The sequence below is a fragment of the Perognathus longimembris genome, chromosome 3 (genome assembly GCF_023159225.1).
Source record: "Perognathus longimembris pacificus isolate PPM17 chromosome 3, ASM2315922v1, whole genome shotgun sequence".
NCBI classification, from domain to species: domain Eukaryota; kingdom Metazoa; phylum Chordata; class Mammalia; order Rodentia; family Heteromyidae; genus Perognathus; species Perognathus longimembris.
The window spans coordinates 90,028,106-90,054,755 of record NC_063163.1 but is presented as its reverse complement, the minus strand read 5'-3'; the positions used below and the strand labels follow the sequence as shown (position 1 = coordinate 90,054,755).

Sequence of the window (26,650 nt, the reverse complement as noted above, 5' to 3'; positions counted from 1 at the left end):
GACCCTTCCGGTTCTTTATGCTGCCCCTGAATGTCTCCCCAAGAGTGGGCAGCTCAGGTACTTCACTGAACCCCCTTCCAGGCAAGAGGCCTCTATGTTTTCCTCACTCCCCCAGCTCCCCTCACCATGGGCTTTCCATGGGCATCAGGTGGTGATCTGGGCCAACTTGTCCTTCTAACTTGGTAACAGTGAGCCCATCCATTTCCCAGGACATAAAAAGAGCACCACACCCTGGCCTGCCAATCTAGGGCCTGCTCGGCAGATGACCAGGCCATGGGAGCACTGGTGTCCTCCACTGACCAGGGCTTCTGGGCCTGGCACTTACCTCCAGAGGGACGACCTGCATCAGGATGGCGAAATTGGTGAGGTGTGTACAGTGGCAGACAGAGTAGCTGAGGTTTCCTTCTGTGAGTGCACAACCCTGGCTCGACCAGATGCCTTCCCCGGAGCTAAGGAGACAGCAGGCATGGTCAGTGGGGCAGTGCCAAACTGGCCAGGGCCAGAGAGAGCAGCATCCCTAGCCCCACCAGGCCACAAACTCATGGGCACTTATCTCGCCACCTAGGGAGGTGCAGCCCAGACCTCCACCATGGTGTTCTCAGAGCCTGCCTGGCAGAGTGGGCTCTGCCGGTATTGGCAATGCCAGAGTGGACAAGGGCTTCTGCTGTGACAGAGGGGATCAAGCCACCTTGTACTGCCACTCTGGAAAACACCCCGACCAGGCCCAGAATGAGACAAAGTATGGCCCAGAGTCCAGCCCAGGAGGTGCTGAATTATACATGCATGCACACATGTGCACATGTGCGTGCATACACACACTCACACAGAGCTGAGGAAATTTAGCAAATCATAAGCAATTTGAGAAACCACCACAGTAGCAAACGTCCATCAAAGGAGCAGAAATGTGGCAAAACAGATAAATAAGATGCAGTCCACAGAAACACAATAAAAACAGGTAAGATACAGTATACAAAAATATACCAAATGGAAGTAAAATTCCCTAAGTGAGGCAGGGGAAAACTACTGCATCTCTAACCAATGTGCATAGCAACAGATTAAAAAAAACCCACAAGTCTGTGCATATCAATGGTGCCTGGACACAGAACAACCCCATGGTGTGTCCTCTGAGTGTCCTTTGGATGCTGTGTAAACTGTATAGGAAGGGCTAGGTGAGCGCACCCCCCCCCCATTGCAGTCCCTCAGGGTGGGAAACAGGAGGATGAGCTGTAAAGGATGCAGGGATGCTTCCTTTATGATGGCCTTGTTTGTCATTGGCAGGTGGCTTGTAGAGTTGCTTAAGGCAGGCGCTTAGACAAGAAAGTGACCTCCACAAACATGCAGATGGCAGGTGGCTAATGAATGCAAGAAGATGGAGGATTTTGAAGTCATGGTCTGCGCTTCTCTATATTTTCAAATTCCCCAAAGGTGTCTGAAGTGGTTCTTCCCAGAGCTGCAGCTTTAAGCAATCAGCAAAGACAAACCTTTGCTTCAAGCAAAGGCAGGAAGGAGCCCTTAGGGAAAGAAATCGATAGAGGTGAGAAGCAGGACTGGTTTGTCTTTGCTTGGTCCTCAGTTGTAACTGTGACACCACCACAGACACGGTCACATGTGGCCATCCACTGCGACAATGGCTGTCCCCAACCTCCCAGCTGATGCCCCAGGCTGAGGAACACACATGAGCAGCACCCCAACATCCCAGCACTTAGCCACTCCCATGTAAAACCCTCCCTAGGGGGATCAGAGGGAGGTGGAAAGGTCAATCTGAGGGGAGTCGGGTGGCACTGAACCTGAGGATGAGAGACAGCAGTTCTTGTGATTGATGAGCTACTTAGGGGAGGCAGGAAGCATCCATAGAGCAAGGCCAGAGTCACTGAATGGCAGAGCCACTCCCCATCAATAGCTTCAGAGTAAGACAGACTGAAAAGGGTGGTGTACCCTGTCTCACCCTACCCCGCCCCTAGGCCTAATTTCCCAGGATACAGAGAGGGGCTGCCATATGAACTGTGATGTCCTACAGCAACTATGTCTGTCTGCTGCACACAGATATGCAACTGTGATTAGAGGTGACCTGAGAATCAGCAAGCACTGAACAAGTAGACATGTCAGGAGGTGGATATAGACATCCTGCTCAGGCAGAGGAAAGATACACTGGATACTCTGAGCAGCACAGAGGAAGGACACACTGGACACTGTGAACATCAGAGAGGAAGGATGCACTGGACACCATGAGCAGCATACTCCAGGCTGAGCCATGAGGTATGACACTGCACAGGTGAGCTGAGGTGCTGATCCCAGAGTAGTGTCACATTGTTGGGTGAAGATTCATTCCCCAAAGAGTTGTGGAAATAAGACAGCTCTCTCGACTGATGGAGCAATCATGCCTATGACCTCTGAAGTCTGCAGCTAGACAACAAGTGGTCACTCAGCTGCATAAAGAAAATATGCAAATACAAAGACCTAGACCTAGCTATTAATAGGGGCAGAACATAAAACTAAGGTGGGGTGGAATGAAAAAAGAAATGTTAAACTAAATAATACCAAGTATTCCCTATGAACATAAACATAGATGATATGTCAATTATTAAGCTAGTTCTCTCTCTCTCTCTCTCTCTCTCTCTCTCTCTCTCTCTCTCTCTCAGTAGTCATTGCTGGGGGAGGGTAGCAGATCAGGATAAGAACAAAGCACATAGGGAATGTATGTTTTTTAAAAATAGTTCAAGGGCTGGAAATGTGGCTTAGTGGTAGAGTGCTTGCCTAGCATGCATGAAGCCCTGGGTTCAATTCCTCAGCACCACATTACACAGAAAAAGCTAGAAGTGGCACTGTGGCTCAAAAGGTAGAGTGCTAGCCTGGAGCAAAAAGAAGCCCTGGGATAGTGTCCAGGCTCTGAGTTCAAGCCCCAGGACTGGCAATAAAATAAAATAAAATAAAATAAAATAAAATAAAATAAAATAAAATAAATAAAAATAGTTCAGCTGGGTACTGGTGGCTCACGCTTATAACCCCAGCTACTCAGGAGGCTCAGATCTCAGGATTATGGTTTGAAGTCCACCTGGGAAGAAAAAGTCTGTGGGACTCTTATCTCCAATTAACCACCCTCAAAAGCTGGAAGCAGAATGTGGCCCAAGTGGTACAGTGCTAGCCTTGAGCAAAAATGCTCAGGAATAACCCAGACCCTGAGTTCAAGTCCCAGGACTGGCACACCACCAACAACAATAATGCTTCATGATGGGCATGGTGCCTGTCTGATATCAAGAGGATAGTTTGAAGCTAGGGCAGGCAGTAAAATCCACAAGATTCTGTCTCTAAAAGGCAGGGTGGAGGAGTGGCTCAAGCGGTAGAGCACCAATTGAGCAAGCAAGCTGAGCAAGGGCAAGGCCCTGAGTGTAAACCCTATACTAGCAAGATAAAATAAAAATAATACTTTAAACCTACTGTAGTGATTCATACTTGTAATCTTGGCTACTTGGGAAGCTCAGGCTCGGAGGATGATGGTTGGAAGCCAGGCCAGGTAAAAATAAATTCTCAAGCCTCCATTTCTAGCAATAAAAAGCATAATGACATGCTTGTACACAGGAAGTAGAAACAGGAGGACTGTAGTTCAGGTCATCTGGTGAGGGGAGGGGGGAAGGAAAGCTACTAGAAAAATAACACAAAAATCAAAAGGGTTAGAGGCATGCCTGAAGTGATAGGCCACCTGCCTAGCCAGCAACAGGCCCTGATTTCAAACCCCAGTCTCATAAAGCTTCACTGTTTAAAAGAATAATATATTGAGATATTAGTTATATGATTTCTTAGTGAACAAATCTAGAAAAATAAAGTGGCCCAGAAGTCTAAGCCTTTCAAAATAAAGGAGACTAATTTTCTTAAAAAAAACAACAACAAACAACAAACAAACCTGAATTTATTTTCAGCAGACTCCTACTACAGTAGAAAGACCAAAGGAATGTAACACCAGGGGCAGGGAGGGGGCACTTTCGGGGGTGGGGGGGCAATGAGGGGGGAGTGGGTCTGCACAAGATGCTGAACAAGGCAGCCCAAGAGGAAGGCATTGGGGCCACAAGTGTATGTCTTTGTCCTAGTCCTAGTCACCCTTCTACGACATGCCCAGTGTGGAGGACATAGGCAGCAGCCATGTCACCTAACAGAGGACATGTCACCTAACCTCCGTGGCACTAGAAGGACACAACTGAGGAGTACAGCCAAGGCTGGGGCAGCAGGAGCTGTGGAAATGCCCCGGAACACTTTTGAATACATGTGAAATGACACTGTATTAACTGAAGGCAAACAATGGTGAACAAAACAAATCTACTACAAATGTAGGGCAACTGCTACAAAAACTTTAAAAGGAGGCATGTATTAGAAGTCACTAGTGAAGTAAAATAGTATCTAAAATAAACTCCCCAAATCAAATGGAGCTAAAGTAAGTAAACAGAACACAAGAAGCAAAGAAAAGATGGGAAAGTCAGAAAACACCTAGCAAATGAGTCCATTTTAATAATCATATTAAGTGCAAGCTATTTAAATACATCAATTAAAAACAAATTGTCAAGACTGGGTAAAATGCCTGCCTGGCAAGAACAAAAGGCCTTGAGCTCAAACTCCAGTAGTGCAAAAAGAAAACAAAAAAAGAAATTGATTTAAAAAACAACAACCAAATAAGAAAAATCAAGAGCTAGTCATATGCAGTCTAAAAAAAAACAACCAAAAAACCACACTTCAAATATAAATGCATAAATCAGATCAGACAAAAATGTGGGTGAAGATATCCACTCACAGGAAGTAAAGATAGGAACACAAATCTAAACCCAAGCAGCTGCCTCTAAATGAAACCAACACAACACCGGGATCAAGGAGGGCATTACATGAAGGTAAGAGGCTGGCCTTCCAAGATCTGAAAACCAAGCACATGTGCTACTAGAAACAGAACTCCAGAAGCCAACACAGAGAACTGGTAAACCTGGAGGGAGGAAGAGGGCCTTGGGCCCCGCCACTCCAGAACGGGAGCCCCCAACACCCCACCGTTTTCTCACTGGGGATCAGCACCTCTTCCTTAGGGGTGGCCCTCCTGCATTCTCACTGGGATCAGCACCTCTGCAGCAGGGGAGCCCCACCCCACCACATTTTCACTGGGGATCAGCACCTCTTCATTAGGGGAGCACCCCACTGTGTTCTCACTGGGGATCAGCACCTCTGCAGAAGGGGAGCCCATGCACCCCAATGCATTCTCACTGGAGATCAACAATGACCACCAATACTGGGCACCTTTCCCCACTGCCACTGTCCATTTGCTTCTGTTCACAAACATCACCTTTAGATCTTTTGCCATTTTTTCCCCAAGTAATTTGTGGTTGTTTTTATTTTTTTTTACAATAGAATTTGTTCCAATTCCTGGATATTGTTCTGGATATCAACTCTAAATGTAAGACCCTAAATTCTGATTTATTACCCAGTAGAGGGATGATCCCCAAACCTGTTCCCAGTCCCACCCTCAGGACCCTCGAATGAGGGACAACTGGGCATCAGGAACCTGTCCACCCAAACAGCATGCTGCATCTTCACCCCCCTATCTGCTCCCCAGGGCTCCTTGCATGAGTTGGTCTCAATGTTGCCCTGGGCTTCCTGAGACTTGTGCTGACACATCTGCACAACAACTGGCTACAAAACATGGCAGGATCTTGCTCCATGCCATGACTGCTCTAGCACCTGTGACTGTGCAACCCTGCTGAATCCTCAACGGGTGACCTGCATCCTACCCTGGACCATGTGACTGGCCAGGGCTGGACACCTATGCCATCTTTCATCACACCTCCACCTCCACTCTCTCCGGCTGCCCTCCCTGCCCCTTAGGGGCTCCAGCACTAGCAATACCTGAAGTCCAGGAAGGCACAGTACAGGAAGAGGCGGCTGCTCTCATTGGCGGCATCAGTGTACTGCTTGTGAGTCTGAAATAAGAAAATGGAGATGCTTCATGAGGTGACCCTAGAGTGGGACACAGCCTCCTCACAGCCGGAGACGCAGGCTGGTGGGAGCAGCCACGCAGCAAGGCCACACACTTTCCACTTTCTAGACTTCTGTCCTGGCCATTAGCACAACCACGTGCTTTCCACCTTGACTCCTGTCATGGTCATCAGCTCCATGTCACATCCCTGTCCTCTGCCCATACCAGCCATAGGCCAGCACTGCCTACCCCAAGGCCTTTGCATCAAATGCTCTTCATTCAAGTCAGCCACAGTGCTCCCTCCCTGTTGTCAGAACTCTAGCCTTTGAGAGATCTTCTGAGACAATTTACAGTAATACCATGGAGTTTATCCCCCCTGACCCCATTCCAACCCCCTCCCCATCCTGTCCCCCTTGACCCCATTCCACCCCCACAACTCCATTCCATCCCCCAATCCCCATTCCAACCTCCGCCCTGTTCCACCCCGTAGCCCCATTCCAACCCCCTCCCCATCCTGTCCCCCTTGACCCCATTCCATCCCCCTCAACCCCATTCCATCCCTGACCCCACACCACCCCCTTGACTCCACTCCATCCCCGTCCCCATTCCATCCTGCCTGACCCCATTCTATCCCCTTGTCCCCATTCCATCCCCCTGACCCCATCCTATCCTCCCTGTCACCATTACACACACACACACACACACACACACACACACACACACACACATTCCTCTCATCTATTTTTCATAGTACTGATGACCACATGGCAAGTTGAACATTTACTTATTTGCTGTTGCCCTCTGTGAGCACACACAGTGCAGACAGAGCCTTTGTGTCCTTAGGCCTGTGTCCCAGTGCCTGAGGGTCTGCATGCAGCAGTGCCTGTCAGGCACGGGTGTAGGAATGAGGAAGTGACAGATGAACCGTCTTGTTTTTGAGCCCTCATCATCTCCCGGACCTCCCTGTTGGCTCAGCTGCTGTCTGCAGCAGTGCCTTTCACTTGACAGGAACTTGACAGGATACTGGCTCCTCCAGGGACTGTGCCAGGAGCCAAGAAGGCCTCCTCCTGTGTGGACACAAGAGTCACTCCCAGGTGGTTTGGCTCTTGGGACACACAGCTAGCTCAGCTGAGTCTGGTACCACTCCCCTAGCTGCATGGCTCCCACTCCATTGTCTGACCATGAATGTTCTGGTTGTGAGCTTTTGCTGCTCACTTCTATGCTCCCTTCATTGCTGTCCAGTGACACTGGGGAACCACACCCATGTGGACAGGACACCAGGCACCCCATGCTGGCCTGCACCATTCTAACCTGGTGGAGGCCACAAGTGCTCACAGTAGGCTCAGCCCCAGGAGGACCCAGGGATGCTCATCCCTGTCCTGCACAACTGGGCTCCGCCCCCAGAGTGGCATCATAGTTGCATTTCCCTGGTCCGCCTCTGAGCTCCTGGCCCTCCGAGACCAGGGATAAATCATCTTCAAAGGCAACCAGACCTTGCCAGCAGGCAATGAGCAGAGCATGTGTGGTCTGGAGAGAGAGCAGACATTCTTCACTCGGGGCCAAGATCACAGCTCAGAAGAGGAACTCCCTGCTTGGGTTCGGCCCTCAGAGATTTCCTCTGGGGCTCAGCTCTGGGGCTTGGAAGAATGAGTCTCCTCCATCAGTGTCTGGAGAAAGGCCTTCAGTGAGTCTCCAAAAAAGGCCTCAAGATTCTCAGGCAGATGGGAAAAGTGTTTTGGTTTTTTTTTTTTTTAAAAAAAAAAACAAATGGGAGTGCATCTGTGCCAGAGGAAGGGAGGTGAGTCATCTCGTGTGGCCCACACTGAATTCCCAAGAGAAACATGGGAGTTGCCAACATTCTATGCACCTCCCTAGGGGGAGGGGGCTCTCCTGGTAAAGTCTTCATCACAGCTGGGGGAGCAACAGGTGTCCAGGCTCCCTCTGAGCTCCATGCCCAGGGACCGTGTTGCTCTGAAACACAGGCATTGGCTCCAGCACAGGCTCTGTCCTAAACAACCTCCAGCTACCAAGGAGTGTGAGCTCCGAAAAGTCACTGCAAGGCCCAGGCCCCTCAGCCACTGGGAACAAGATGAGATTTCTGCCAGCCATTCCCTGATCACTGCTCACAGCAAGGCACACATGAAGGGGGAGAAGATGCAGTGTCTGAGAATTGCCTGAATATTCCTTGTGTAGAAATCAGCTGGCTTATAGTTTTGCCTGTGAAGAAGTTAGAGGGAAGTGTGTTCACCACTGTGCCAAGTGGAAGCCAAATGGCACCATGGTCCTTAACTCTGGCCCCAGTAAAGCCATGTAAGGGGCAAAATGCCTGAGCAGTGGGCCAGGCTCAGATGGACCTCACTGGAGGGTTTGGAGCAGCTCTGGCTGCTTAGCCTACCGCCTCCAGCAACATCAACCTTTAGGAAAAGCAAGCAGTAGTGGGAAGGGACAAGGGAGCCCTGACCCAGCCTCTGTCTCTTAATATTTCCAACATTTCTAAATCTTGGGGAGTCATAAGACAACCATCCTGGTAGAGCACCACAGACCCAAGACAGGACAGTCAAGTCCAAGGTCCAGGATGGGCAGAGAAGGTGGCAGCTGGGCAGGCACCGGTCAAGGAGTCTGAGAAGAGATCCATGAGCTGAGTGGCCCTGAGGGTAGGAGGCTGGGGTTGGACCCCAGGACCAGAATATTTCTGCTTTACCTCTCCTCACCTGTATCAGCTACACATGGACTGTCCACTGTACTTTTCTCCCAATTCTGCTTATTGAGAGGGGCAGGCAGGCCCTGGAGAGCTAAGGGTATCACAGACAACACACACACACACACACACACACACACACACACACACACACACACACACACACGACACCCCACTTAGTCCAGGATGCTTCTGGGACCACAGGCTCCTTCAAGTGTGTAATCACCCAAGAGACCATTCCAGGGCCCCAGAATGTGGTACCCATATCCTCCCACCAACTGCCAGCCTCCAGGGCCAGTGAGCCAGTAGAGGACCTTCTTCCCCCTCATGGGAGAAGGTTAGATTGCAGCGTGCACACACAGCCTGGGCAAAGGAGGTGCATGACACAGCTGGCAGAGGTGAGTTGGGATACTCACTGCTGGTCCCGAAATGCAGTGATTGCACAGTGTGGGGATTGGGGCTCCTGTCTGTTCACTGTAATCCAGGGCTCTCCAGTCTGAGGGCAGATTTGCCCCCCCAAAAAACTAAATCCTACGCTCTGTCCTCTCTATGGTCCCTATCTGTGCCTGCAGACTCCTCGTTCTCACAGGAGTCCATGAACAGCGTGGAAGCCTGCAGCCAGATGACAGAAATGGGGGAAATTGCCCTGGGGTTCCGGCACTAGAACGGCTCCCCTCCAAATGGAACAGAGTGTTTGCGATCTCCCCTTCTGCCCAGTACCACCCAGCTAGAAAGCACTCAAGAGATGGGCAGGGCAGGGGCCCCCTGCATGGCCTCCACCCTACCATGCCTGCAGATCATAAGCACCATGCCCTACCAGCACCAATAGTCTCTGTGTGTGCTGAACCCTGGGCTCCATGGTGACATGGTCCAGAATCACTCCAGAGCAGAAGAAAGCTGTGGGACTGGCTTCTTTGCGAGGTGCCACTTCCGTCCTTCAGAACAGCCCTGAGGCAGATGCCACAGGTCTCCTCTGGTCCTTGCCATGTGGGAATGAGAACACTCCAGTCTCTGGGGGGAAGGAATGCTGCTGGACTGTCTTCTGGCCCATGGATATTGGAAAGTAAGGAATTCTGGTGACAGTTTTGTAACAGCCTCTGCTCACCCACACTAGCCATCCTAACAAGGAGTGTCTGAAATGACGTCCTCTCGTTAGTCTATTCAGATTATTTTCACTGTATTATGAAAATTAGGGCTTGTTTTGGGTCTCATTTCTTTTTGGGTAAATACAAAGATATGATAAATCCTTGGAGAACCTATTTTCTGTCTCATTTCTGCATCCTCACTGTGATTCGTTGGGTTGCCTTATCTATTAGAGAAGGCAGTTTCCACTGAAGTGAATGAGAGTTGGACTCTGAGCCCTGGGTAGAGGCTGCAGCATTGGTGCCGAGCTCCTTGATGGCGATAGTGAACCTTTTCTCACCCTTGCTCTGTACTGCGTGATTTACTTAAATGAATCACTTAGTCCCTGTGGCACGTTTATCGGTGAGGCCCTGCTCTGTTTCAGAGAAGATCACTTTTCAGTCATGGAGGGATGGGATGGGAAGTGCCCACAGAGCCTAAGAACCCAGTTGTCGGGCTGGGAATATGGCCTAGTGGCAAGAGAGCTTCCCTCATATACATGAAGCCCTGGGTTCAATTCCCCAGTACCACATACATGGAAAATGGCCAGAAGTGGCGCTGTGGCTCAAGTGGCAGAGTGCTAGCCTTGAGCAAAAGGAAGCCAGGGGCAGTGCTCAGGCCCTGAGTCCAAGGCCCAGGACTGGCAAAAAAAAAAAAAAAAAAAAAAAAAGAACCCAGCTGTCACCAGACACTGACTGGTCCCTGTCTTGTGCTATGGGTGCATGGACCTCCACTCTGAACAGTCCCTCCCCAGTGGTGGGGTCAGAGATGAGCTGCTCACCAGAGGGCCCACATGCGATCCGAAGCTTCCTAACCTGACAAACAAGGGGTCCAGGCACAACTGAAAACCTTTGCCACAGGCATCAGGAAAATCTCAACTTGAGAAGAATATCAGGAGATGTCAACACTGAATGACATGGCAGAGGAGTTACTTGACAAGGTTTTTCAAAGCATCCATCGTAATGCTTTTACAAGCAACAACACACATACTTGAAACATGAAAATTACAAAGTCTTGGCAAAGAAACACGACATAAAAGAGAACCAAGTGGAAATTTCAGAAAAAATAATAACTGAAATTTAAAACTTCAATGAATGGGATCAATAGCAAGACAGAGTGATCAAAGGACAGGAAATAGTAATTTGAAGAAAAAAATCAACACCTGACACAACTCTAACATGAGAAAGAAAATACATGAAAACCAAGCAGAAACAGAATCTCGGAGGCTTCTGGCACCAAAGCAGATCTCACCTCTGCGCCACTGGAGTCCCAGAAGGCTGGAGAACACTCCAGAAATAATGGTTGAAATTTCTTAAATTTTCCCAAACATGTGAACATACAGATTCAAGAAGCAGAGCAAACCCCAACCAATGCCCCATGCTTCATAATCAAGACTGCTGAATACTAAAGACAAGGAAAAATCATGGGGCGGGTGGTGGGGAATGGAAAAAAAAAATCATGAGCACTACTGCAGGGCCATGGCCTCCAATGCCATCTGGCCCCTTCCAGCCACACGGCCCAGCTCACCCATCAATGTTTCTTCTCAGTGTCGCAGAAGAACCCAGTGATGTTGGTCAGGCCAGCTTCACAGAAGCTTGAAGCCATCAGCAGGAGTTGGTGAGTGGAGAGAGGTGAGGTGTTCAGACCTGTACACGACAGGGGTGCCTGCCCATAAAGAAGAAAATGTGGAAACATATTAAGTGCTTCCTTCACTCCCAGATCTGTGGGAGCCTTTCTGAATTGTCCTCTTACTCCAACCATACAGATAGCACCAACTTAAGTGGAAATCATCCCTCTTCCTTTTCTGTATCTCTAACCCCAGCTCTGTCATGGCAGCATGAGAATCCCAAGCTCAATGGAAAATACCAAACTGGCTGCAGGAACAGCACCGCCGTGTCCTCGGGGGCCATGGCTTCCTTCTGCTTCATCAAAGCTTTGCATTCAACAGACAAAGGCCTAATATCTGTCATCTACAGAGAACTCAAGAAACTAACCTCTTCCAAACCCAGTAAACCAATTATTAAATGTGCAAAGGAGCTAAAGAGAGACTTCACAGGAGGAGAAATAAAAATGGCAAAGAAACATATGAGGAAATGCTCAATATCCCTGTCAGTAAAGGAAATGCAAATAAAAACAACCCTGAGATACCACCTCACTCCAGATTAGAATGGCCTATACTCTGAACTCAGGCAACAAAGAATGCTGGAGGGGATGCAGAGAAAGAAGAACCCTTCTCTACTGTTGGTGGGAGTGTAAACTAGTACAATCATTCTGAAGAACAGTATAGAGGTTCCTCAAAAAACTCAGCATAGACATACCCTATGACCCAGCCATACCATTCCTAAGCATCTATCTAGAACAACAGGATCCAGGATACCACAAAGACATCTGCACATCCATATTTATCACAGCACAATTCATAATAGCCTAAATATGGAAACAGCACAGATGCCCCACTACAGATGAATGGATCCAAAAAATATGGTACCTGTACACAATGGAATACTACATAGTGATTAGAAATTATAAAATAATGGCATTCGCAGGGAAATGGTCAGATCTTGAACAAATAATGTTGAGCAAGACAAGCCTAGAACACAGAGGACAAAGGTGTATGGTCTCCCTGATATATGGTTGTTTGGGGAAGGGGGAGAACAGTAGAGATCATGTCTATAAAACAACAAACTTCTTTTCAAATAGTATTTCTACATGTTTTGGTCAGTGACTTTACAGTATATCTCTAAAACCAAACAATTACTAAATAAACATAAAAATGTCTAGGATAGACCTATCTGAGGATCACAGGAGCTCAACAGCTATGTACATATGATTGTATAAGATGAGGCTAAGCAAAATGAATTCCAAGAGATAGAAACAGGAGGATTTTATCATTGTCATTAGGTTTAATGTACTAGGTGAATTTCCTGTGGCGTACCCCATGTGGTTACTGTATATGATTTTGGTACACTGGATATTGCATATATGCTTATCTAAACTAGGGAAGGGAAAGAAAAATGAGGGAGGTTGTAACAAATAAGACAAGAAATGTACTCACTACTTTATTATGTAACTGTACCCGCTCTGTACATCACCTTGTCAATAAAATTTAATTAAAAATTTTTTTTAAAAGAAGGGAAAAAAAGCTTTGCATTCAATCATTTCTTACGTGGTGTGGGCTAGATCCATGGGGGACAGGGGTGGGAGGGGCTGTGGGGTGGTGCTCCCACCCCACATGCATGCACTCCTATGTGGTCCGGGCCAGATCCATGGGGTGCCATGGTGCTCCTATCCATCTGCAGCCCTGTGTTCTGTCAGATCCACCCCACCTACAGCCCTGGCCCTGTCAGATCCACCCCACCCACATCAGGACTGTCAGCTTTTGCAGTGAGGGCTCTCTTGGGATTGTTTTTCCTCCTAGATACTCCTAAATTGCTTGGGAAATGATGATGCTACTAATTATTTTCCCTAGATACATACCTATCCCAAGATGCCCCACAAACTCATTCTGATGCTACTGTTGCTGTGATAGAAGAAGAGAAGTGGAGGCCCCATCGGTGGCTCTGATGCTGATCTGCTTAGTCTTTCACGAGAGTCCATCATCATCCTCCTGCCCCTGAATTCTGATGAGACTGGGATCCCACGAGGCTGGATCTGGGCCTCATGAAGATAGATGGTCTTTATTACGGTAAGAGGAACAGACTGGTTCCTAAATCCATCATCTGAGTTGTTCTTGTTTCCAATGCCATGAATTTTGTCCTTGAGCCAGAAAACCTTCCTGGGTTATAAATTGCAGTATAATCTAATACATGTCTGAAAAGGGCTAAATTCAGAACAGGTAGCTACCATATCTAGCTATCGATGACCCTTGGGCAAGAGGAATCTTTCTATCATGCCATCTACATACACAACCCTAAGTACCATTTCTCAGGCTGGAGGATTTGTAGATAATCGGGGGATTCCAATTACAGGTATGCCCCCCAGGAGAGGGGTGGGCGGGTTGGCACCAAAATCTCCTGGGAAGTGCAAGACTTCTGTTTCTACAGAAATGGTGGCATGGATTTAAAAGGTTGAGAAATTCTGTTTTGAAGCCTGATTCTGCAGCTGTGTCCCCAAACCTGATAGACCTCACTGAAATGAGGCTCTGTCCACGATAGAGAAGCCTCTTTACTTAGAAAATCAAGTGGGACTTGATGGCTCCCAATTTGCACTCTGGAACCTTCTGAGGAGGGCTGTGTCTGGTGCAGCTCTTAACTGGGGTCTACTTGCCACCTATTTCTGTTCTTATGGCTTGTTTCACATTCTTCCATCTGCTACTCTATTTTATATTCTCATAATGAAAACAGCTTCATCCCAATCTCACTAGGCCCCAAACACATGCATTCAAACCTTAGGTCAATAAAGAAGACATTCAGCTTGCCCTGCAGGCCCTCCCACAAGAAGGGATGACTTCCTGGAGGGCAAGTAATGAGGCTCATGCGTGTGTAAAATGAACACCTATGGAAGACGCTACTTAACTCATTAGTTAACAAGAAAATGGGGAAGCGATTACTGCCCCTTAGAGGAAAAGTTAAGAATTGTGCACAGATGAAGCCATCGTGAATACGGAGGTAAATCTGCCTAATAGATACGAAATTGGAAGATTTGTCAAGGTCCACAGGTGGGAGTCCACCCTATAAAACCCACATTTCAGTAGAGAGAACTGCCTGGACCCTGGCCAGCACCATGTGAGGTGCGGAGCTGAGGCAGCGCAGAGCCCCGAGGAAGATGAGAGCCCAGCTGGAAACACTTGGCACTTCTGGTCTATTTCAGTCTTCCACACTTGTTCCCTCCACAAGTTATTTTTTAAACTAATTTATTCAAACATGGGTTTAAATATTAAATGAAATTTTCGTGCCTCAGAAGTGGGATAGCAACATAGGTAAAAAGGTCAGACGAGGCTCCTGTCCACAACAGGGAAACCAGTTAACTGGCCTACCAGAACTAACTGCCATGTAGGATAGTTTGTAAATTGGTGGCTTCATGAGCTGCGAGATTGGTGGTGGACAAGGGACACTTGAGGGGCGGAAAGCAGATTTCGACGGAGAGAATTTCCAGATGGTGCTGGTGGGTGGCAAAGTCCCCAGTGCCTGGAACTGGATGCAGTTCTAGGAGGAGCAACCCAGGGAAGGAGGGCCCGAAGTGCAGCAGAGGCCCACTGAGGGCTCAGCAGGGTAATAGTCAGAATGCATATGGGGAGACAGCCTGGCAGGGAGCGGATGGAGACCACACTGGAGTGTGCACTCAGCAGGACAGCCTGAGGAACACTGAAGGAACCCTGGCTGGAGCAGAAAGCCCCAGAGAAGGCAGAGATACAGGGACTTCTCCAAAGATCTCGCCTTGCCAGATGGACAAAATGACTTAGCTGCACAGGTAGTAGTTGAATGAAAGAACAGCAATTCTACTTACAGACTAGAAAATTTGCATTGACCTGCAGCAACAAAACAGAGATGACTGGTCACCCTGGCACAAAGGAGAAGAGGTTTAGAGTAGGTATTAATGGGGGATTAGGAAATGGGGAGCATGTGTGCTAGTGATCCTCACTGGAGTGATGCTTGGTGGGTGTGCATGTTATGTACTTTAAGTAGAGACAGTACCCCAATAAATCTGGTTTGGGCTGTGTGTTTGCTTGCTTGTGCAGACTAGCGCTGTGCCAGGGAAGATTCACAGGAGCCAGAAGGAGACGGTGGACAGGGATGAGTGGAACTGTACAAAGAATCAGGGAATGCAAATCAAGTCTTCAATGAGCTGCTAGACCACAATGTCTGTGACGCTAGTCAACAGCTGCTGGTGTTACGCAGAGCGATAGTGGAAATGGGGAAAATTTAAGATTTCCTGCTCTGATCCTCCACTGTGCAAAGTTAAGCAAAATAAGTAACAGGAGCAGGAAGATAGCCAGGCCCATGTTGGTGGGGTCACTGCCATGCTACTCCTACATTGTAGATCCTGCTGTGGTTGACTTCTTTGAAATGTGTCCCTGGTGATAGGTGATGTTCTATTTATTCACTTTAACAGTTGCTACGGAGTCTAAAATTCAAGAAAACAGCCCTATTTACGGGGTTATTGTGGGGTGACAGCCAATTGCTTCTGAGATGATCACCTGTCATTCCCAGACGAAGAAAACCACTTTTCATCTTTCCAAAGCACCAGGCTAGTTCTGTGCAAAGCTTTTACTTAAAAGATATGCATTTCCATTGCTTGGCTGAGCACTTCAGCAGAATTAAGCAGCCCTAAACAAAGACAGACCTCCAAGAAAAAAAATGAAACACATATCCCATGCAGTGGCCTAGATGGAGTGTTGGTGTAGGAGAGAGGAGGGTGTGCAAGACTGAGGGCAGCCCCGGGCTCTGTCAGTAATCACCTCCCGCCTAGCCACAGTGCAGGGATCCCACAGAAGCAGCCAGAGGACAGGAAATGACAGACAGCACTGCCAGGGACTAGCACAGACACGAGAGGACTTGGGAGCTCTGGTGCCAGTGTGAGGTAGTGCCCTGGGCACCCTGCATTGAGGAGGACTGAGACCTCTACACAGTGACAGCATCACTGGGGCCACTGAACCGCAGAGAGGACATGCCGTGCTAACCACAGGACAAGATACCTCAGGACCCGGCTCCTTCCTCTGGACCCACAGCTTCATGGCCACCCTGGACCAAAGGCCTGATGTGTCCACAAAGCCTGGCCCTAAGGCCAGCGCCCCACCATTTTACAAAGCTCATGTTAATCATCTAAGCTACCCAGGAAAGGACAGTGCCTTGGACATTGCTGTTTAGCTGTGGGATCTACTCATACTCTTGTCTGTGAACCTCTATGTAAATTCATGCCAATGGAGTGGGGGCACAGAGTGCCTGCCCGGCAGTGAGGTCTGAGCTGATCAGAGTCCTGTTACTGATTGTCCTCACAAAAGGGAGCCTGGGGCCACCGGCAGGAGGAAACATCCAGCCCCTGACCTCGGAGGGATCATTTCACTCCCCTTGGGCTCAGAAGCAGCCTAAGCTGCCCACCCTGTCCAGCCAAGTGTGCTACCACTGAAGGACTCTCTTGGGGGGGGGGGTGTATAGATGGAGGATTCAGGAAGGACTCTCTTGGGGCAGTGTGAGAACAGGAATGAGATGGCAAACCAAGCACTTGAGGAGACCCAAGGCCTGGAAGCATCCTCTGGAGCAAGCCTGGCTCCTCCCTGTGAGCCACACTATTTCAGGCAGTCATGAACCCTTGGCCTCTGCACTCATTGTACTTGCTAACTCTGTGGCCACCAGGCTACCTGAACCTAGAGCCAAGACAATGGCCCAGGTGATGGTGACTCCATCTGACAGGAAAACCTGCCACGAATGGCCACTGGCCAGCAGCAAGTGAAGTGTTGACTCAGCTGGGTTCACGGAAGTCCATGCTTCCAGCATGAACTTAGATCCTTGGAGACTTCCCAGCTCCATAGACACAGGACCCATAGAGGCAGCAGAGGCAACTTCCTGGACCACCCAATGAGCCTCTTAAGCCCTGAGCAGTTGTCCTACTTGTCCAGATCTCCAGCTGCCTCTTCCTCTCATTTCCTCCAGCCAGGAGGTGGCCCCAAGGGTACGAGGCATGTAGAACTGAGGCAGAAAGTCTATCCACACAAGGGCAAACCAAGCATGGGGTCATGAAGGCATAAGGACCACATGGGCGGGACAAGAATGGAGCTGAGAAATGAATTAGGGCAGCACCAGGTGCTGCTTCCTCAGAAGAGCTGGCATCACCACTGGGGGCTGCCTCAAGGGCTCTGCTTGGCCCCAATGTAGACCTGGGTCCAGATAGCACTTGATAAAGGGGAAATCCAAGATCAGAGACAAGGGGCTGGGGCCACTGCCGGACAATGTGGAGTGTATGAAGTGCGTCCACTTTAATATACCATGTGCCACGTATTCGTACTTATTCATCTCCTCATACCCTTCCCACCCCTCTCCTTTCTTCATGTCCAACACCTCCTTCTCTACATGTCCCCCACCTCGCACTTCCAACACCCACTTCTCTACATGTCTCTCCCCACCTTGCACTTCCAACACCCCTTCTCTACATGTCCCCCACCCATTTAGATCCTCCTGGAGGTTATGATTCAAGCCCAGGTTGTGGGCAAGCACTCCTGCACATCTGGATCACATCATGACTGCAGCATGGGGGGTGCCGGAAGACACAGGAGGACAAGAGGGGGTGTCCCCATCCAGCTGCAGAATGGTCTGGAAGGAAATACACTCCCTGGGGAGGAAGAACACACAGAAAGGACCTGGGTCTCAACGCATGACCCTGTCCACTGCAGACTTGGCCTCCCTCCTCAGTGCCCAGTTCTGGAAACAGAACGCACAAGTCCCACATGCCTGGTGGGGAAGACAGACCTGGGTAAGACAGACCTGGGTCCTCACCTGCTCAAGCACAGCAGGGCCTCTGATGGCCACAGAAGGATCATGTCCCTGAGTATGCAGATCCCCAAGGCCCATCTGGTGGGAGGCCAGCAGACTCACTGTGCAGAAGCCCCAAATGTTTCAACTGCAGTCCCTACTCTGCCTCTTTGGATACCACCCCGCCCAACCCCTTGTGGTAGATACCAGCATATTGGGTAGTGGGTTCCATTTTTGTGCAGCTATTCAAAGAAAGCAACCTCATCTTCCAAGGGAACTGGAGGTCCCTAGCTGCCATCAGGCCTGCCCCCCCATAGCCCTGTTTGTTCTCTGTGTCTGAAACACAAGCGTATCCAGAGGGGTGTTGACTCCTTGAGAACAGAGCTTGTATACCCAGCATGTGAGAGCTCAGGGGCCCTGGGGCAAAAGTCTGCACGCACGCGCGCGCGCACACACACACATGAGATCCCATGCTCACACTTGCACTCTCTGGAGCCTGTGTGGAGAGGTGCGCACACTGCACGTGGTAGTGGGGTGGGGAGGAGGAGTTGCCAGGCATCAAGCCCACAGTGGGGAAGGTGGCACACAGTGGGTGCAACCTATGGCAAGTTCTGGTGCTTTTCCTGCTGCCCAAAGCCTGACTTCTGCTCTCACTTCTTCAGTTCCTGGTCATTATACCCACGGGCTCTAGTTGACCCTATTCATCATCTGCCAGGAGGCCCTGGAAGCCCTCCCCATGCCCCAGAGAGCTGTGGGAAGAGGCAGGACATCCTGATGAGGATGTTCTGCATAGAGTACGAGTGAGCACTACAGGCCTCCAGCTGCTCCCAGACACCAGGATGCACAGTGCCTCTCTCCTTGCCTGCCTATCCTGGTTGGCCCTACCTCTGGCTGCCTCAACCTCTCCCTGGCTGTGGGTTGGTGCACAGGAGACCTGCAAACTCCATCTGAGAACAGCAATGGCCACCTTCCTGCCCTTGGAGACCAGGCAAGTGGTGCTGCAACGTGAACATCACCACTCCCCTCAACTTCTGTGTTCCCAGACCAGATAGCAAAATCACACAGACTACAAACACCACCAGTGGGACCCAGCGGTCAGTCTGCATCCCAAGTCCTGGTGTGGAGGCTGCTCCTGAGGCCCTCAGAAGACACAGCACCATACAAGTGTGCACACTGGGGAAACGGCTCCAGCGCTGTGGGTGCCACTCCTTCTCCTCACCGGCTCCCACCGTGGGGAGCAAGGCACTCAGAGAAGAGCTTCGGAGCACAGCTGCCACTGCCCCTCCTTGGGGACTCACCTGGGGAAGTGGGTCTGGCCCAGCACCACGATTCTGGCCATGTCACCTGAGTCTGGCTACCGCTGCACTTTGTGTCTGTGTTCATTTCAGGCACCGTTTCTCAAGTTTGTCTCAAGAATTTCTTAGAAGCCACAGGGGACCCCCTTCCTAGGGCCAGTCCATGGGCCCTGGCCTCGGCTCGGCTCTCCCTACACACACTTCTGCTTTTTTGAGACAGTGTGTCAGAATATAGCCATGGATCTGGAATTTTTTATCCTCCTGCCTCTACTTCTAGAGCACTGGGATTATAAATATAAGGGCTTGAGCCCTATTTATAATGAATTATAATTTATTATATGTTAATACTATAGTGATTCCTAATCATGTACGTATGTTCCATACATGTGTGCCCAAATGTGTGCATGTGTTTGTACATACAGCCAACAAATATTTAAGCAGGTAAACAAGGAAAATAGTAGTTCCTCAACAGTGGCGTAATATTGCTGTTTTGGTTCTGATGTGAATAAACCTCCAAGTGATCACCTTTCCTTTCAGACACATGGCAAGTAATTGCCTGGGAAAATACAGATTGCACCCCACTGACATCCCTACCATGCGGGATGCTGTGTGTGTGTGTGCAGTCGGCATTACTGGGTCTATATCTAGGGAGGTGTGTGGGTTTCCACCTATTATGTTGGTCTCAATTGCAATGTTACAACATAGTTTCTTCAAGAAATAACAAAATCACACTGCTTAAGTGCTAGTTCCTATAGTGTTTCTATTTCCTTGTCTTAAAACAAGCAGTTGAACACCCTGTCTGAGGCCAGCTATTAACACTGTGCCATTGGCTCTGTGCAGAAGAGCCAAGTCTCAGCTGGGCGAATTTTCATGTCTAGAGGCAGGAAGTGCAGTGTCTGGAGAGGCAAACTGCAGCTGAGTTCACTCTACAGAGCACGGGCAGCAGCTGCAGCTGCGTTTTTCTCAGAGCTACAGGCAGAACTCCCAGCCCCCAGGACACCACCTCATTATAAATCCTACCATGTGCACATGCTGCATGACATGGAGAAATGCCCAGAGCTGGTGTCTGGGAAAAAGACAAACGTGCACCAATGGACACACAGTTTGTGCCTCCAAGGCACAGACATGACACAGTGGGGCACACCTGGTCCACGACGGCCCCAGGAGAGACAGCAGAACTAAGCCACAGGAGGCCCTGGAAGCAGGGGAGAAAACATGCTCCCCAAGTGAGCTATGAACCCACTGCTGTGTGGAACAGACCAATGACACCCCCCCCCCCCGCATGTGAGGAGCCTAGAAGTGCTGCATACTGATCAGGAGGGGTGAAACTGTGTGCTCATCAGGAGGGGTGAAGCTGATAGCAGAGCTCACCTTGAGACTCAGCATTACAGAACTCACAGGGGTGGCCAGGAAAGTCCAACAAAGCCCAGTAGCAGAGGAGATCCTCTGCCCCAGGAGAAGGCTCAGGCTGAGGGCAGCTGAGGACCAGTGCTGAGGCAATGGTAGAGGTTGGTGTCTGCTAACACCCCCAGTTTGGGGGCAAGAACAGATGAACACAGGAGAGTGGATCTGAGGGCTGGGGTGCAGGAATGGGTTATAGGTGTGATTCAATACTTAACATCCCCACAGTGTTCAGTAATCTTACAGCCAGAATCCCTAGGACATACAGCAGCAGAACCTGGCATGGCAAAGGCCACAGTGCAGAGCTATGGCTCCCTGGACTCTCTGCCTGTGCCTATCGGTGGCCTGTCCCCAACACTGGCTGCCACTGGACGTGGCTAGGAAGACATACAGCCCCACTGTGAGCACCACTCTTGGCAGCTGCAGCCCTGTAGCCAAAAGCTTGGGATCAAGGCAGGCCACCATGGTTCCCAGGGGCCAGCTCCTCAGTGAGGGGCCTCCTCACTGGAGGGAGCCTAGCAGTGTGCTGGAGGTGCTCACCATCCTGTGGGAGGCCAGACGGCTGTGGCAAGCTGGGGGGAGCTCTCTGCAGAACATGCTCAGCTTTCAGCTGTACACAATAGGTATATATGTTCTGCAAACCACATGTGCTCAAGTGGCAGACTCCCAGCCTCTCCTTGGTTTCACGGTGACACTGCAGGTGCTAAATACTCACCTGTATGCACGCAGATGGAAAACACCATGCAGCCCCCATTGCTGCCCCACCAAATGGGCTGCTTCTGCTCCTTGGACTGTGGCTTAGCATGCCTCAGCAGTTCCAGTGCTCAGTGGAGGAGAGAGGGGCCGAGGACACGGGGTCTCTACAAGCTAGATTCTCTTCTGGACTTGAGCTCAACAAGACTGACTGCACATGTGGCCTCCAGACTGCTGTTTCCAGTTGGAATTGGAACAGACCTTGTTCAGCAGCCGCAAGAAGCCAGCGCACCCTTGCTCCAGAGGAAACAGTTGATGTTCTGACAGCATCAAGTGTCTTAACTTACACAAGGCAAAAGTAGTCAAAATAAAGACAAGCCTGGTGGCGGTGGCAGCAAAGTGTTGATATCTATGATCTGCAGGGAGCTCTTAGAAGTCAGCAAAGAAACAAACACTCCATCCCCAAACTGAAAAATAGGGTATGCACAGTAAAAGAAATGCAGATGGCCAATCCTCTCAGGGATCAGTGTCCAGTCTACCAACAATCAAAGGAATGCAAATAGAAACTAGTGGGTGCGGCTTTTTATCTATCAGAGTTTGCACAGACAAAAACAGGACTAATGAGCTCCATTGGTGACAACATTGATTGTTACTGCATCAAACTTTTAAAATCTGTATTATTATTTTCTTTTTTGGTGCTGGGAATCAAACCCAGGATGTTGTACTTACTAGGCAAGCACTTTGCCACTGAGCTATACCCCAGCCCTGCATTAAACCCTCAAGCGTGAATTTCAACCCAAACAGCCCCAAACAGCCAGGGTAACTGGAATGTTGGAGCCGCAGAGCTGAGGCCCTCAGGTGACTCTGCTGAGCTCTTGTGTACACAGGCAGGATGTGGAGGACAGCCACTTGATTTATGGCTCAGGGAAGACTACTGTGTAAGAGCAGGGCTTATCTTGCTAACAAGTTGAGCCAGGTAAATTGGATATCCATGGGTGGGAAATAAATCTTGACCCTAGTTCATAGCACACACAGATACAATTAGACAAGCATCGTAGATCTAAATGGAAAAGAGAGCAATAAATGTTTTGGGTAACAGAAGACACTTCATGACCTTCAGGTAGATAAGGTGCCTTGTCCAGGACAGAGGAAGCATGAAACTCAGGAGAAGAGCTTGATGGAGACCGGTTACATTAAAGCTTAAAACTGCCATTCATCAACAGTACCGTAAGAGTGAACAGGCAAGACCTGATCAAGGAAGAAATCTGCCATACATACATCCGATGAAAGACCCACATCCAAGACCTGCAAGAACTCCCCAAATCAGTAAGAAAAATAACAGCAGAAAAATGGGATAGGACAATTTAAAAGAAAAATTATCAGAGGGCTGGGCATGGTGGTGCACATCTGTAATCCCAGCCATGCAAGAGGCAGAGATGGGATGATCGCCATCCAGGCTGGCTGGGGGAGTAATTAAGACCCTCTCCAAAAAAACATCAAACTAAAGCAAAAGTGGTTGGAGATGTGGGCCAAGAGACAGGGTATGTGCCTAGGAAGCACAAGGCCCAGAGATCAAACAACAACAAAGGTGGCGTAAATCATGATGTTGAATAAACACATAAAAAGGGACATCAGCCCCGAAGGGAAAAAGCAAATAAAAACCAGATGTGGGGACACCAGCCACTCTGGTGGCTGACTGGGAAAAAATGTGGGCTCCTAAAATGGCGAGTGTCACTCGGCACCAGCTCTAACCTTCTCAGCCTAGGAGTCTGCAACTCTACTCCCTCCCTCCAGAGGGAAGCACAAACCCTAGACCTCCAAAGCAAACACAAAACCTCCAAAACAAATTTCAAAATGAAAAAAATATGTGGCCTTTGACTCAGGGTAGTATGGGGCCATATTAATCAGGCCATTTAATTAGGATGAAAAGAAAATCGTGTGGGAACAGAGGTTCGTTATGGTGTTTGCGTTGCCAACCACCTGACACAGCCCATGATTGGACAGGTAAGGGGATTAAAACGCAGCCGAGGAAATGACCTCAGAGTTCAAGCTACTGCTCTAGAAATGTGCACTGCTAACCCAGGGCAGGAGCTGTGAAGGGTGTGTTAGTACACAGCCCCGAGGGCTGCCCCACAAACACTCTTGAGAAGGCAACTGAAGCATCAATGCCTGTCTGTCATCTCCAGAAGGCTGATGCTCAGCTGTGTGCACGTCTGTGCACGTATGTGAGCATGCACGCGTGTGTATGTTTGCACTGCCACGTCTGGGCACCACAGTCTGCAGGGCTAGGTCAGCCTACTCCCAAAGAATGCCAAAGAACAACCCCAGCAAGAGAAAGGAACTCTAGTCCCAGCAAGACCTTTTCCCTCATTTGCCACAGATGCTGAAGAAATAACATCTGCTAGAATCCGGATCCAAGAGACATGAAGAGAACAGCCCACGCTCACACTCCCCTCAGTCTGGTTCTGTGCATGACTTAGGAAGCATAAAAACAGGACTGTATTTATTAGCTTCAAATTGGAAATGACTGGACTGAATGGGAGTGGAGTGGGATGCTTAGACAGTGACAACATTCAGCAGTGACAGTGACCAGCCACTCCTTCACGATGACACAGGCCTGTGATTCCACGGGGTTTGGCTGTGCCTGGACCTGTTTGATTGTGACAGCTGGGGAGGGGTGCTCCTGGCACCCACTGGGTGGGGGGGGAGACTATTTCTCAGCAACCTATGGCTCTCTGTGCCCCCACAGCAAGGGCCTAACTGCCCTTGGTCTCCCCAGCTTAGTGTTGAGAATAAGTCAAACTGAGAGAGCAGTACCACCGAAAGACAGGCAAACTACTGCATTGCACCCTGTGCCTGGGGGGGGGGGGGGACCCACAACATGCCCTGCCCTGTGGAGGCACAAATGTAGTGCATGCCAGCCTTGCTGCAAAGCTTCTCGGGTCTGGACTTCTGTCCACTCTGGTGTCCTGGGAGGCTAAGGGATGTGTGCTAGCCTCCCAAGACCATGCAGCACTTGAGGGAGACTCCATTCTGCCCTGAGGGATGAGGGAGGGAGACTCCATCCTGCTTGGGAGGGATTGGACAACAGAGCAGCCAGGGCTTGGGGTGCATGGGGAGACGACTTCCCGCTGCCTGGGTGGCCATGGAGCCACATGTCCCGGGCCACTATGGGCCTGCTGTGGCACGGGCTGGGGAATGCAACATACCCCCTCACATGGGAATCACCAGATGCCCACTTGGGAACCTCCAGCATAGGCCTATGCCCCAGCCCTCAGGAACCTGGAGAGCCCCATCTGCTCTGTGCTGGGAGAAGGAGGTGCTTCAACCTTGGCTGTGACCCTGGCCTATAGGTCATGCCAGAATAAACTGCCATGACCCCTGCTCTGTGTTGCCTTCCTAGTGATGGGCGGGGAAGCCTTCCAAGCACCCCTCTGTGTGTTCCCCTCAACAAGGGTCATGGGAAATGCTCCCATCCAACAGATTAATGCAGCCTAGGGCATGCCTCCAAACACCCCCAGAAACAAAGCGACTTCAAAGAAAACCCACCACAGGGAAGCCACTTGGCCAAGACACACTTTACCCTTCCTTCTGCTATGGTGAAAATTCCTCGCCGCTGTGTGTGTGTGTGTGTGTGTGTGTGTGTGTGTGTGTGTGTGTGTGTGTGTGTGTGTAAGAAAATTGCATGTGGTGAACAAAGGAGTGGCTGACAGATAAAGTGAGGGATGGCCACTGTAGACTTAGGGATTGTTCCAGCCGCTGCAGAGGAGATTTCTAAGACTCACAGACAAATGCAATCCTTAACTGATAGATGTAGCCAAGTAATACAAACCCAGTGGTTTCAGTAACAGAAACTTATTGTCTTGAGTGGTACATGACCTCTGGGAGGGTGCAGGGAAAGTCCTGCTGTAGCCTGACTCTTTGCTTTTTTTACATGGTTGCTGGTAGTCTCCCGTGTTCCTGGACTAGTTGAGACACAGCCAGCCCCGGCCTGCATGTGACATGGCCATTTTCTCCTTGTGTGCTTCTGAGTGCAATTCCCTGTTTTTGTATAACCTGGAGTCCAATTCACCTCGTTCAGTATGACATCGTCTTAACTGATTACACCTGCAGTGTAATTCTAGTTCTAAACAAGGTCACATTGTGAGGCTCAGGGGGTTAGGATTTCAACAAGTATTCCCGGAGAGCTGTGCGAGGAGCCCGGCTTCCCAGGACCTTTTGCCCTAATTGACCTTTAAAAGTCCCTTCTGGGCACAGCACAGACACACGAATTGCGGGGAGCCGGGGGCACCTGGGGCGCTTGACGGCAGCACCCTGGCTGCCCCAGCCCCTCCTTGCTGCTTCTTTTAGACAAGCTCCTTTACAAGACACACTTCAACTACCCCCACCCCCTTCTGCTATGGTAAAAATTCCTCACTGCTTCTTTTAGACAAGATTCCTTATTCAACACTTTCTTTGTCAAAAATAACTACAGTAACCAGCCATTAAACTGGGCTGTGTTTTGTCCACCCTTTCTCTCTGGTTTCCAAATTGGCACCTTCTGTGAGCCTTCTATCAAGAGCCGCGAGGCAGAGGCTGCACTTGGGCTGCACTGGGAGGCAGGAGGCACCGCAGCTCCCTGGGGCTCACTGCCTCTTCTGGTTGTGACCAGCTCAAGACGAGGAGCCAAGTGCCTGGCTGGGGGATACCCTGCAGCCCCCACCTCTCCAGCATCTGTGTGGTGGATGGATAGTGCAACAGTGCCTTTGAGAGAGAAGCGCTATTTCCAGAGCTCAGCAGCACTCCATCCTGCCTGCAGCTCCAGGCCCCACCAGAAACCATCCCGTCCCATCTCCCATGTGCCCAATCTTCCTGCTGTCTCTGCCCAGACGTCCTGAAGGGCCACAGCCACCCATGAACCTGTTTCTCAGCCCTGCTGTGTGGGGGGGGCGGGGGAAGCCACATATTTGGGCAACGACATCCAGGCTTTTCTGCTCCCAGACCACTGCTCAGATCAGAGTCTAAGACAGTCTATGTTCATCCATGCTGGACAACTTGAAATGGCTCATCTTCAGAGATGAGTCTCACATGCACATATATACAGCCCACACACACA

At 49.8% G+C, this 26,650-nt stretch overlaps 1 protein-coding gene across 2 annotated transcripts in view; it reads right to left on the bottom strand.

Annotated features, from left to right (window-relative positions):
* The window catches only part of Adgrd1 (adhesion G protein-coupled receptor D1), an 87,701-nt gene that overhangs the window by 27,971 nt on the left and 33,080 nt on the right, over positions 1-26,650 (bottom strand). For both annotated transcript variants that reach the window (XM_048343158.1, XM_048343157.1), the window contains 2 exons: positions 5,872-5,945; positions 326-449 (listed from right to left, as the gene is read on the bottom strand). In XM_048343158.1, the coding sequence (XP_048199115.1) occupies positions 326-449; positions 5,872-5,945 (198 nt within the window). The remainder of the gene's footprint in view (positions 1-325; positions 450-5,871; positions 5,946-26,650) is intronic.